The 13,781-nt window shown below is 50.9% G+C and overlaps 1 protein-coding gene across 1 annotated transcript in view; it reads right to left on the bottom strand.

Annotated features, from left to right (window-relative positions):
- Positions 1-13,781, bottom strand: part of SLC4A5 (solute carrier family 4 member 5) — a 108,829-nt gene that overhangs the window by 29,262 nt on the left and 65,786 nt on the right. The window contains exons 10-17 of the mRNA XM_087436553.1: positions 12,822-12,877; positions 8,829-8,986; positions 8,292-8,379; positions 7,143-7,297; positions 6,569-6,757; positions 4,715-4,889; positions 2,706-2,839; positions 1,734-2,005 (exon numbers count right to left, since the gene is read on the bottom strand). Coding sequence (XP_087292679.1) covers positions 1,734-2,005; positions 2,706-2,839; positions 4,715-4,889; positions 6,569-6,757; positions 7,143-7,297; positions 8,292-8,379; positions 8,829-8,986; positions 12,822-12,877 — 1,227 coding nt within the window. The remainder of the gene's footprint in view (positions 1-1,733; positions 2,006-2,705; positions 2,840-4,714; positions 4,890-6,568; positions 6,758-7,142; positions 7,298-8,291; positions 8,380-8,828; positions 8,987-12,821; positions 12,878-13,781) is intronic.

The following is a 13,781-nucleotide window of genomic DNA, read 5'->3' as shown; positions in this document are numbered from 1 at the left end:
ATATGACCCCAAAATTTGGACCACTTCTGAAAGAGATCAAGGACATGTACTTCCAAAAGCCATGTTTGCAGGAACATTTATGTTCAGTGCAATGAATCCACAGTCCAGAGGGCATGAGCAGCAAGTGGGGGGTGCCCTGATGGGCCCCACAGAGACGGGATTCAATCTAGGGCGGAACAAAAAGGGCGTGCAGGTAGGGTGTCCTCAGTGCCCTGGGCAAGCAACGTGTCGTGGCCCAGGCCGAAGGACAGCTTCACTTATCGTTGGCTTTTAATAGAATAACTCAAAATTGATGAGAGAAAAAAATTAAGTCTCGACTTCTTTACAAAATCAGTGCAGTGACGGAGAGAGGGTACAACGAAAACCATACTCCCTGAGGTCAGGACATCTTTATCTTCCACAAGACCTACTCTAAAGGAGGGAGCACAATCATTGTGCAGCAAATATTTTTGATTGACTTATGATCAATTTTTTATGGATAGTATGTATTAAGGGGCTGAACACCACAGTATCTACTTATTTCCTCCATCCCAATTTGAAAACCTCAGAAGAGTTCCATGAGACTGGCAGGGCCAGCGTTGATGTCCCTCTTTTACAGCTAGGGACACTGAGGTTCAGCGTGACCTTGGGTGGTCTCTGGACCTCAGTTTGCTTTCTGTGAGTCCAGCCTGGTGGTGCTCAGAGATCTATGAGTGATCTCCAGCCCCTGCTTTGTAGCGTCCTGCCCACTCTGGGCACATCCCACTGAAGGCTCTTTGGGGCACGATTATGACTGTGAAGGAAGCCAGGGATTCAGACTGTGGGAAGCCCTAACTTACAGACGACAGTTTTTTGGTCGGAAAGGAACTCCACAGGAGTGGCACTGAGAATTACCACATTGACCAGTTGGTTGATTCAGCCTCCTACCCAGCGCAGGGATCCTTTTTATAACACTCTTGGCCGATGGACATCCAGGTAGTGTCCAAGTAGCTTGCTACCACCCAAGGGGGCCAATAGTTCTTAGGGTGGCAGCTCCCACCATTCTAAGTTCTTCCCTGAATTCAGCCAGCATCTGGCTCCCTGGAGCTTCTGCTCCTCAGTCCTTGTTCTGCATCCTGAAGTTACACAGGGTGAATGTGGCCCCCTGTGACATAACAGTCCTTCTCTCATACCTCTCTAAGAGGCTGAATAGCCTCAAGTTTTCCAACCACTCTTTAAATGACATAATTGCCAGGCCCTCCTCCACCCTGACCAGCCTTCCACCCTGGATGTGTCCCCGTCTGTAGGGATGTTCATACCTCTGGTGTGGTCTCACCTTACAACGTATGTGAACACATTGGCAGTGATGTGTCAGGAGAGCTAATGGTGTCATGCACTTGGGACCCATCTTGTCTACCTCTGGCCTAGAGCAGGAACCCCTGGGCAGCATTCCTGAAGTGGGGCCTCCACTTCACCCCACACTGAGGCAAAGCATGCCTTCTTCCCTTCCTGGGGTATCCCTGCTCCCTCCTGATTATAACCCTGGGATCTGGTACTGTGGCCCTCATTAGAGCTACTGTCCCCTTGGTTTCCTTCTAAATACCGGGTTAAGGACCCTGCATTTGCTCCCTTGGGATAGTCAGCCCTTGGCTGAACAGCTCCTCCCAGGAAAGCTCACTCTTCTGCATTTGAGTAGAGAGCTGGGGGTAGGGGTGGGGGGTGGGGAGAGTGGGTGGTAGGTAGGGGCCCAGGGCCTGTCTAGGGTTACTGGTCACCTGTGTCGGGGGCGACGCACTCGCATTTGTAGGTGGTGATGGAGTCGGGCTTGAAGTCCACGTTGATGGGGTAGTACTTGAAGGCACCGATCATCTTCTTGATGGCATCGTAGATGAAGATGAAGCTGATGAGGGTGGAGAAGCCCTCCTCGGTGAAGCGGGTGATATACTTGATGATAAAGCTGGCATCTGTGGCCACCAGGATAAGGCACTGGACGGCTGAGTGTAGGCCAATCCAGAGGCGAAACTCCATGTAGTCCAGGCCATTGCCTCTGGAAGGCAGACGGAAGCGAGGGGCCTCCAGCCCAGGGCTCTTGGCTGTGCTCAGCTCCCCAGACCTACCCTGAGTGGCTCATTTGCCCCTCCTGTGGCACAGTTGCCCTCCTAGGAACTGTGAGAGGACTGGAGACAGGGACAATTCCTGGGTGGGGTTGTCTGGTCTTTGAGAATTCTGGGAAAGGATCTCATGGTGGGGGGTGGGCAAGAAGGTGCTAAGACATCTCAGTTCTCACACATTTGGTAACAAACACCCAGATTGAATGAAAATCAGGGAATTTCAGAATGACAGAGCTGGAGCAGGCCTTAGAAATGGCCTCATGTTGTAGATGAGGCCACTGAGCCCGGAGTGGTGACAGGAACTGCCTGGGTCAGGGTGCAGCCTTCTGACCTCCAGCTTGAGACTTCATACACCGCACTGACTTCCAAGCCATAACTGCTTATGAGCAGAGTGGTGTGAATTATCTCCTCTTGTCTTGACTGGATTTCTCCCTATCAGCTGTGCTAATATGCACTAAAATGGCTTAAAGGCAGGCAGCTGGAGGGAGTCAGGAGGGACAACCTGGCAGTCCTTCCCATAGGTAAAGACAGCTTCAGTACCTCCTCACCCCTGCCTCCTTGTTGGGGCTGTTCCCCTGCCCCAGTCTTGGGCCCAAGTGTAAGAGCAGGCACTGGGGACCACCAAGGGGCACCTACTTGCTGAAGTCAAAGAGGAGCTTCTCGAAGATGAGGATGGGCCCTGTGCTGCTGAGGATGATGAGAGGCTGTCCCGAGAAGAGGCAGAACAAGGAGCCAGCCATGGCAGTGCCCAGGAAGCTCTCCATCACTCCCTAGGGGCACAAGGAGTGTGAGGCTCAGCAGAGGCAGGAGAAGGGGTCTCTGGGCACAGGCTAGAACCTAGTTATCTCACCAACGACCCAGGTCACAGGGCTCGCCCTTTATTCTGGGCCCTCTCCTCCTGAAATTCTGCTCCCCATTTCCTACTCCACAGTCCCTACCATCGCCAATTCCTCTTTCTAATTCCATTTGGATAAAGGTCTCATGTGACTTCCTTTTGGTACCGTAGGGCTTAGAAAAGGGGGCTGCCAATGGACATGCCTGTCCTATGTGCATTCTACTCCCAGAGGACAGCCCATTCATCCATCCAATCATTTATTCATTTAAACATCTCTTAGGTGCTTTTAGAGGTCAGATCAATCACTCATTCAAAATCCATTAAGTGCCTACTATGTACCAGGCATTGTATTAGGTACTGGGGAACCATCAGTGAACAAGATAATGTGTCTTTAGTCCAGTGGGAGAGACAACAGGGTGTCTCAACCTTGGCACTACTGACATTTCTGGTTAGATAGTTCTTTGTTGTGGGAGATGTCCTGTGCACTGTAGGATGTTTAGCAGCATCCCCTGCCTCTCCCCACCAGATGTCAGTAGCATACCTTTCCCAGTTAGGACAACCAAAACTGTCTCTAGGTATTGCCAATTTTCTCCTGGGGGTCAAAAGTGTCTCTTGTTGAGAACCACTGCCAAGGAGTGTGATAAACTGGGATAGGTTCAGGGTGCCATAGGGGCACACAGTAGGATGGAAGGGGTGCTCAGGAAGGCCTCCCAAGAAGCAGATATGTAGAAGCTGAGATCCAAAACTTGAGCAGGGAATTGACCAGAATAGGGTAAGTGGAAAGTGGAGTGACGAGAAAGTGTCCCAGGCAGGGGAAATAGTGTACATAAAGGCTGGAGCTGAAAGGGAGAATGCCTTTGAAGCACTGGAAGATGACCAGGGTTGATGGAAAACAATGCAGAACGAGTGAGGAGGACAGGAATCTGAGAAAGGGAATACTGGGAGATGAGGCTTGGGAGGCAAGTAGGGCCATGTCATGAGGGCCACGTGGGGAGGCTGGGATTCATGAGTCAAGGATGATGCGTGGGCTACTGGGTGAAACATGGCGTCACTCACTATGCTGGGGAAGGCCCGGGGAGCAGCAGGTGTGGAGGGAAGATAAAGGATGCAATGTCGGCCCTGTGAGTGGGGGATCCTGAGGAGCAGTCGCGTGGGCATGCCCAGGAGGCAGCAGGATATTAGACCTGCAGCTCAGGAGAGTGGTGTGGGCTGGAGACAGGCATTCATCTCAGTTTATCTGGGAAATGAGTCTTCACCTTGGTACTTTGAGCTTTCCAACGGTTCTACCCCAAAGGCCCTCATTGGCAAAGACCTTTGCCTGGGTCTCAGACTAGTGTCTCCACTGAGCTGATGTTTACCCCAAGGAGGCCTGTATTGTTGTCACAGTAACAGCTTACCATCTTTCTAGATCTGTCTTAACTCCAAGCTAAGAATTTAAGGTTGGTTAAAAATAATAGTGTGGGGAGAAGTCCACAATTATCAACTCAATTGTGCTGATTAAATTCTTTCAAGCATCAGTGGGAAAAGTATCAAATAACAAAGTAGATGATTCCCCTTAAAAGTTTGATCTATTTATGTCATCCTTAAGTTCGGTATTTAGTAACATGATTTAGCTTTAGATATTTTTAATAATGCTGGCTTGTTAATATTTTTTTGAAGGGTAAAGGATTACTAAAAGTGATGGTCTGAACCGGGGTGGTAGATGAAACCCAAGCCTTGGTTTGGGGATTACAGGAAGAAGCTCCTTACCGCCACCTGGTGGTAGCAGATTTTACTGAGGTTTGCACTCACATCGCCAGCTCACACACACCTGATAATTGTCAGTGGCATCCCCCAGAAGCCCACCGAAGGTGATTGCGTTGGTGATGCAGCCGAGGTAGATGAATAGGATGGCAGAGATGGACTGAATGTGGAAGCCGTCATAGAAGTCACTTAGGAACCAGGGCAGCTTTCTCTTGACATCCAGAAGCAGGCCACCGAAGAACCTGCTTGAGACAGGCCCAGGGGCTGCTTTCTCACCATAGACACCGTTGCAGGGGCAGGGCTATTTACAGGAGCCTGCAGATCCTGGGGTGAGGAAGGGAACTTGACTAGGGGTATATGGGAACAGAGACTTTCCACCAGAACATTTAAGACCAAGGAAGAACTCTCACAGGACTCAAAGTTGGTGGTCGGTGCCATCTCCACTGGGAAGGGTGGTCATAGCCTGGATGGGAGAGGGAAGGTCTGATGGGAATATGCCCTGGGGTAGACCTAACATTCCACGGAGAATGGAAATCCCAGGGCCACAGATGGCCATCCTCCTCATGTCCCTGATTATGAGCAAATGTGTCCAACTTTACGAGATAGAGACATCCCAGATTATAACACAGATTCATCAAGGGCAGGTTCTGAACCATATAACTGGTTTCTTTGCTCTCTGGAACAACCGAGTGGGGAATTTTAGGTTTAGGGACAGTGTTTATTGGGGATGCTATAACCCATAGATCTTAACGCAATGCTTAGCATGCATAGGATTTCTCAACCTCAGTATTACTGACATTTTGGACTGGATAATCCTTTGTTGGGGGAGGCTGGCCTATGCATTATAGGATTTTGAGCAGTATCCCTGGCCTCTATCCACTAGATGCCAGTAGCATCTTCCCTTCAGTTGTGACAAACAAAAATATCTCTGGACGTTGCCAAATGTCTCCTGGGTGAGGACTGGTGGGGGGCGGGGCACAAAATTGACCCCACTTGAGAACCTCTGGCTGGTATAGAGCCAAAGGCATATAAAACATGACTCCATTCTCAAAGTCATGATTTACACATAATTTTGTAGGGCCGTGTCCTTTCCTAAATTCAGATCAACTTGAGTTATTCCAAGAGCTAGCAAAGAAACCCAAGCTGGAAGATTTTTCTCTTGTTTTCTAAAAAAAAAAAAAAAGTTTTTTAATAGGTAAAGTAAGGTTAAAAAAAAAAAAATCAAAGGGTAGTGTTATGGATTGAATTGTGTTCCCCCAAAAGATATATCAAAATCCTAACCCCCAATACCTGTGAATGTGACCTTATTTGGAAATAGGGTCTTTGCAGATGTAATCAAGTTAAATGAGGCCATCAGGGTGGGCCCTAATCTAATGTGACTGGTCTCCTTATAAGAAGAGAAAAACAGAGACACAGGGAGAAGGTCATGTGAGGACACAGGCAGAGATTGGCTGTGATACAGCTGCAAACCAGGGAACACCAAGGATTGGTGGCCACCACCAGAAGCCAGGGAGAGGCAAGAAAGGATTCTACCCAGTCTCAGCGGGAGCATGGCCTGCTGACACCTTCATCTGGAACTTCTAGCCTCCAGAACTGTGAGAGAATAAATTTCTACTGTTTAAGCCACCTAGTATGTGATACTTTGTATGGCAGCCCTAGAAAACTAGTACAGGTAACAAAGGGCATCTGGAGAAAAGTCTGGGTTCCTTCTCTCCTGTGCTGGTCCAGCTTCCCCTCTCCTGAGGTAACGCTCCTGCCCCTGCCGATCCAGGAGGGGCTATGAGGGCGGGGAGGGAAAGAGTGCAGGGCCAGATCCCTTGACCTGGAGCACGCCCTGCAGGCAGAGGGAGAGAAGGTCCCTAAAGGGTGAGTGGGAAGGAGAGAAGTCTAAAGGACAGCTGGCGTCAGGGTGGGTGGGCACCTTCCTGTCCAGATAAGCTCCTCCCCGATTTCGTGCACGGCGGGCATCTCTTCGTCATCCCCGCTGCTCCCTCCGCCGGCCCCTCCGCCACCGCCGCCGCCTCCAGCGCCGCCTCCTGCAGCCGTCCCCCCGCCTCCCCCCACTGAGCCGTTCATCTGGCCCAGCTCTGTCAGGGAGAACACGGATTTCCTGGAAGGGGAAGGGGGACAGGGGACAGTGGGGCTCCCAATCCTGGGAAGGGCTCAGCCCCTCCAGGACTGTACCCAGAACACCCCTTACCTCTCCAACAAAAATCATGGAATATCTTAAAATACAGAGAAAAATGCAGAAAATGATCTAACAATACCACTCACAGGTCACCCAGATTTACAGATGTTCATTCACATTCAGCATACAAGTATTTGCTTCTGATTTGGGGGGGGGGGAATAAAATGAAATCAGAAAAAAAGTATAAACCCATGTATGCTGACATCTTCCTTTCAAATCCAAAAAAAAAAAGAAAAACGGACAGACTTGAAGCTCCCTTTGTACCGTTTCCCGCGCCCCCCCCCACACACCCCATTCACATACACACCTCTTGTCAGCAGAGGGCACCTTCTTGGGCGGTTCAATTCGGATATTTGGGTCCCATTCTCCAGGGGGGAGGACAATGACCTCATCCAGAAACTCATCAATCCCTGCGATCAGATCTTCCCGATTTCGCGCTTTATAGGCCACATCGCTGAAGAGCTGGCAAAGAGAGAGGAAGGGGACGAGAAGGGTCAGCTTTCTCACTGACGTCCCCTTCTTACCCACCTCCCAGAGCACATCACATACAGTTTCAAAGAAAATCAATTTGAACAACTTAGAACTCCTGCTGCCAACTCACTCTCAATTTTTGAGATGAGAACATAGCAGGTAAAATATGGCACAATGGGGAACAGCAGGTATGGGAGGAGACAGCCCTTCCTGGACCTGAAAGCCAGAACTCCATCCTCAAGCTGTAGGACTTTGGTTAAGTTACCTAACCTTTCTGCTTTCAGTTTTCCACAGAGCAAGCTCATTAGAAAATGTGTGCAGAGCCCAGTCCAAGCAGCTCAGATCTTCTTTCAAGTCTGTTTATAACTTCCTAGCTGTTCATCCTTGGAGAATCAGGCTGCATCATTCCACACTGTCTCCAGAGTGTTCTGTCTGACTTACAGATCTGATCGGATCATGCAGTGTTTAGAGTCCCCAAGACTCCCCATCACTCCTGGGACAGAGTGTGAACTCCTAGCTCTGCCTACAGGCTCTGTATAGTCTCCGGCTCACCTCGCTGGCATCACCTCCTGCTCTTGAAGCTCGTACACTGAGCCTATGCAGAACCACTTCCATCCAGCTTCTCTGTCTCTGAGCCTTGGCTCCTGTTCCCTTTCTCTGGACCTGCCTCGTAGGCTCGTGCTGGGTATACCTGACTCCTGATCATTCTTAGCTTTAAGGCCCCTCATGTGTGAAGCCTCCCCTAGCTGCCTGGGCAGTGAGCCCACAGTTCACTTTAGGATTATAGGTCTCTCTCTCCTGCTTCATTGGTGCTCCTAAAGGGCAGCGACTATTCCCTCATTCTCATAATCTTTAGCACCCTGCACAGCACCTGGCACACAGTAGGTGCTCAAATGTGCCTGTTGGATAAGTGAATGAATGAAAGCACAGTGTTGGATGCAGGAGCCACGGCATTCAGGTGCACACGCTTCTTCTTAGCACTTACATCATCTACCATGAGAGTTGCAATGGCGCGGCCAATTTCATTGTAGGATTTTGCTCTCCCAGAAGGTCCCAGCAGTATGAACAGAAATCTGCAAACAAGATGAAGGAGGAGGAGGAGGAAAGTGAGAAGGAAAAATAGAAGCAGGTGAACAGAAGGATTCTCTGTCCCTAAACAGTACCCATTCTTAACTCTTTAACTGGCCATACACTTGTCCCCTCCCTCCTCTGAATCCCAGATCTGCTTTGGAGAGACATTTCCTCTTCACTCGCCTCGCTCCCCGTGAGCATCCTTTACCATGCCGTCGTGTCCCAGAGCCTGGCCAACAGTGTCTCTCCCAGCTGTTGGCTCCTTCTTTTTTATGATTATTTTAAACAAACTCTCTAAAACTCTTCCCTAATCAGAAGAGTTCCCTCCCCAGCCAATTCCCCAGTTTTCCTTTTGCATTTTAGGGGTGTCTCCAACAGCACTGCTTGCTGACTGCACGGACAACTGGCTGCCTGAGGGCAGGTGTGGTGGGCAGATTTCAGTGGCCCTCACCTAGTGGGGACGGGCACCTCAGTCACTCCGCCCAGCATAGCCGACTGGATGAGACGCACAAAGGCGATGAACGGCTGGTCCAGGAAGTCCACCTCGCCCACGAGCACATTGGAAGCTTCCGAGTCCTTGGGGATCTTCTTCATGAATTTGTTTTTCCGCTGGTCAGGGAGAGAAATGAGATAGCCATGGGTACTCTCATGCCGTGGTTTCAGCTCGCACTCCCTCACCCCCTTCAGATTGCTGAGGAGGCCTAACTTCACAAAATCGTCCCAGTGTTTCTCAAGAAACTGAAAGAAATAACCAAACACTCTCCTCCATTCTGCAGATGAGGAGACTCAAAGTTGCTTAACCCCAAGGACCAACTCAGCCTTTCGAGATGGGAAGGAACAGGCGATGACTTGACCACTGAGACGTTCCTTGATGGGTGAAAACTTTGCTCGGCTGAGGTGTGAGCTGAGGGGTCAGAGAAGAGAGCCCAGGCTTGCTGGATGTCAGGACTCGTCCCCCAGCTTCCTGCGGCCCATGCAGATGGGAGTCTTGTCTCTTAAACTCCAGGCACCCAGCCCTCCCTCTGTGCCTTCCCCGTGGGTGGCTGTGGGAGGGATGAGGCCGCTGATGGCCAGCAGATCTGCTTTGTTTTCCCTTTGCCACCAGTTTCCCGACTGACAGGAACCCCTGGCCACACTTCCAAGTCTGCAGGAGACTTCCATGCCCCCAAGCCACCCCCATGAGACCTCCCAGGAAACTCATAGCTTCTGAGACTTTCTACTGAGACTAACTGAGGTTCTAGAGGCTAGCATCTGTTTGGGACAGGAAGGTCAAATAGGCAGAGTGAGTGAGGTCTGATGGGAGAGGTAGTGGAGACAAGCCCTCTGCCCAAACTTACTCCCACTCCCTGCATTTATGACTTCATTCCTAGACTTAGGACACTGGCTCCTCCTGAGTCCTCTTTACAATGAAAATACCTGAGGGACAGTCACGTACAAGCTCTTCTTAGTCTTTAACATCTTAGAATGCACTAGTTTTTCAGGAGGCTTTCTCTCTGGGCAGCAAGGGGATGAGCAAGGTACAGAGATAATTTCACAGAGAGAGGATGGAGAGGGAGAGTTTGGGGAGGGCAGGGCTGGCAGAAGTCCACAGTGGCCAACAAAGGAAGAAAGGGCACAGATGGTGGAGGCAAGCGCTGAAGAGAGATCCCGTGGACGCTCAATTTTGCCACCCATACCCCCTTGGCTGGAGTCCCTCCTGTTTCTTGTAAGCTCAGTGAAGACACAGGTTCCTTCTGTTCCTGGGGAGGGTCAGTTGTGGGCACGGGCAAAGCCAATGGGTCCTGCCCCTGTGGGCCCACAGCTGTTTTCTCATTCCATTCTTGGGGGGCGTGGTACACACTGGGCTGGGTGGCCTACTAGCACGAGAAAAGGCACATGAGCAAGGGCTGCACCCTTATAATCTTTTAAATCCAATCAAAAAAATAAAACTCTCCAAACCACCCAGGCAACAGCCCCAGGAGCCTAAGACAGCGAGAATAAGCAGGGGTAGGAGTTGACAGGAAGGCCAGAGTCCCCATGACTCAAAAAGTCCCTTCATGGGCCGGCCCCATGGCTTAGCGGTTAAAGTGCACGTGCTCCGCTGCCGGCGGCCCGGGTTCGGATCCCGGGTGCGCACTGACGCACCGCTCCTCTGGCCATGCTGAGGCCGTGTCCCACATACAGCAACTAGAAGGATGTGCAGCTATGACAGACAACTATCTACTGGGACTTTGGGGGAAAAATAAATAAATAAAATCTTTAAATAAAAAAAAAAAAAGTCCCTTCATCCCAGGCGCCATCGGTCAGCTGATTCATAAGCAGGTTCTTCAGGATGGCGGGCTGGGTGTGCCAGGGCAGCTGCCATCCCCCTGCCAGCTCCGTGTCCCCAAGCATCTCACAGGGAGTGGGTGCAGGGGACAGGAGGAGAGGCAGGGTGGCGGGAGTGCCCTGGAGACAACAACAGGCTTTGAAAACAACAACGCTTTGGGTGGCCCAACCAGCACACTCATAATCCAGGAGAGCAGAGGAACTGAAACAGGGCCTTGGTCCTCCCTTGCAAGTTGTGATATGTTTGGTAAAGAGGCCAGGGTAGTGACATGCCAGAAATGGGCCATGCTGGTGTTCTGGCCACCCTGGCTTAGCCACAGTCTGGACATGAATTTGTCCAATCAGGGCCTTGCTGATCCCACTTCCTGAACCCCATGGGGACTCTGGTCCCAACTCCACTGAGTCATCACACACAGCCACGCTGTCTGAATTCACTCTCTGCTTGCTGGGAACCAGCCAGCCGACCCGCCCAGGGTGGACGTGGAGCGATGAAGAAAGAGCCTGCAGGGCAAACGCCTCTGGGCTCACACCGAGAGAGTGCCCACTGGTGTACAAACGTTGTTCCCGCCACAAGCCACTGCTGCTGCAAATGCTGAGAAGCAGCATCACCCGATCAGTTAGGAGAGCTGGATGTTGGCACCACGTGCAGGGCTCCAATCCCTACATCAAGGCAGCATTGCCTGGGGAAAGTGACAGCTAGTGTTCTCATGACCACTTAGACATCTATTAAAATAGGTTGTGAAAGACTTTTACTAGGCAAGCTTTCTTATCATGGCTCCACTGTCTGTGTGCATGATTACAGCAAAGTGGGGCTCTTCTCTAAATAATATTCCAGAATACTCGTTCCTAAGTCACTCCCAAATTAGGGGCTCTAGAGTCAGACTACCTGAGTCAAGTCGTGGTTCTGCCACCTTTCAGCTGCATGAACTTGAGCATGTCATTTAACTGCTTTAAGCCTCTATGTTCTCATCAGTAGAATGGAGATGATCATACAGTCATCTGTCACTTAACGACAGGGATACATTCTGAGAAATGCATCGTTAGGCAATGTTGTTGTTGTTCGAACATCATAGAGTGTACTTACACAAACCTAGATGGTACAGCCTACTACACACCTAGGCTACATGGTACTAATCTTATGAGACCACCATCATATATGTGGTCTGTCGTTGACTGAAACATCGTTATGCAGCACATGACTGTAGTACCTTCGCGATGCGCAGAAAACACTCGGCACAGTGTGGTGCATACAGTGTGTGGACCTTAAATATTGGTTGATGCTGTTATTATTGTTAGTTTATTGTTTTGGCCACCAAAGGGCCCTCAGAACACTGACATGAGGGACTGCTTTTTTTTTGCCTTCCACCAAACTTGGGGGTGACTTGAAGGCCTGGAGGTCACCCAAGCTCCTGAAGAGCCTTCACCAAATTTCAGGTTTCCTTCGTTGCCTTTCTTCCTACTCCTGGGGGCGCAGGTAAGGGGATCATGAGACTTCTGCCCTTGAGATGTGCAGGGGTTAGAGTTGAGGGGGGCCTCCTCTGGGCTTCCTCAGGGGGTGTAGCCACGGGGTTCCTAGGCTGGGTGCCTTAGAACTTGGACTCAACCTGTTTGTGGGATTCTGATCTCATCAAGAGGGTTTCAGCCAAGCTGGTGGGAGACAAGAACTGACTCTGGCCTGCCCTAGCCGACAGAAGACATGCTGTTGGGCAGTCCCATTCATTCACAATCACTGCTGTCCCCACAGGGAGGCCCCACTTCTTCTCTATGCCAGCCCAAATCCCCACTCCATCTTTAAAGGTGCTCATGGGTCATGGAGGAGGTGAAACTCTGTGTGCTGGCCTTCTCTCTCCAACAAACTCCAAGCTCAGGAACAGCTGGCACCTCATCTGATCGTGCTTCTCTGTCCCCCACACCCCCCAGGGCCTGGCGCAGAGCCAGCACCTGGGGCTCAGTCAGTACCCAAGTGATGGACTGTGCAGTCACCAGGTAAGCCCAGAGCCCCCACTCATCTCCTTCCTGGGTACTTCTGCTCCTTCATGGGAGTGGGGTTCTGCCCACAGGGGCTCCTTGCCCCCGAAACCAAAGGCTTCTTCCTGCCCTGGCCCTTTCCTGCAGCCAAGTACAGGGCCTATACTACCTGGTCTGTGTTTGGGGCGCGAGAAATATCATTCATGCTTCTGCTCTGGGCGTGACCTAGGAGAGAAGGAAAAGAAGGTCCATCAGGGGAAGCCAGGCTCTTGCAGGTCATTTTCCCTTGGGCCCTACACATGCTTCTCCCGTCTTCATAACCAAAGGAAGACCCCATCTCCCCTAATCCTACAGCCCCCTTGAGCCAGCATCCACTCTCTTTTCTTCCCTTCAATGGCAGCTTTCTTAAAAAGAGTTGCTAGACTCCAGGTTCCACTTCTTCCTTCTCACTCCTAAATCTGCGGCACTGTGGTCTCTGCCCCTCTGCCCTGCCTTCTTGGGTGGAGACCAAGAAGTCTGCTCTGCACCAGGCCCTGGAGGTGAGGAGGACAGAGACACATTATCAGGTGAGCTGCCAGGTGTCACTAAGCTTGGACTTTGTTGGAGAGAGAAGACCAGTTTCACCTCCGTTCTCCGTGACCCATGCGAGTCTCTAAAGCTGGCTGGGAATTTGGGCTGGCAGAGGGAAAGAAGGTGGACTCCCCATGGGGAGAACAGTGGTGGTGAATTATTCGAACCGCCTGATAGTTCCTCCCTCAGTTAAGGCAGGAGAAAGTGAGCTCTGGTTTCCCAGCAGCAGCCAAATCCAGTGGGCACTCTCATACCTATCATTTCTTGGTCTTCTGTGGCCTTTGCTCTCCCTTTACTTCCAGAGCTCTGCTCTCCCCTGGCTTCCCTCCTCTTATTTCCATCCAGGATCCTCTCCTGCTGGGTTCTCCTCAGGGTCTTTCTTCGCCTTCATGCACTGCACCTCCCCCCCACCCCCCGCCGCCTGTCATTAAATCCCATCTTGGCCCTTTCCTCTCCATTCTTGCTCTGAATGTGGGGCCAGTCTCTTGCTTCAATCTTGTCCTCTTCTAGTTTATTCTTTCTCAAAAAAAAATCTGATCATAGTATGTCCCTGCTTAAA

The sequence above is a fragment of the Ceratotherium simum genome, chromosome 11 (assembly GCF_057802395.1).
Source record: "Ceratotherium simum simum isolate JZ-2026a chromosome 11, ASM5780239v1, whole genome shotgun sequence".
Lineage (NCBI taxonomy): Eukaryota > Metazoa > Chordata > Mammalia > Perissodactyla > Rhinocerotidae > Ceratotherium > Ceratotherium simum.
This window is presented reverse-complemented; position numbering and strand designations above follow the sequence as displayed.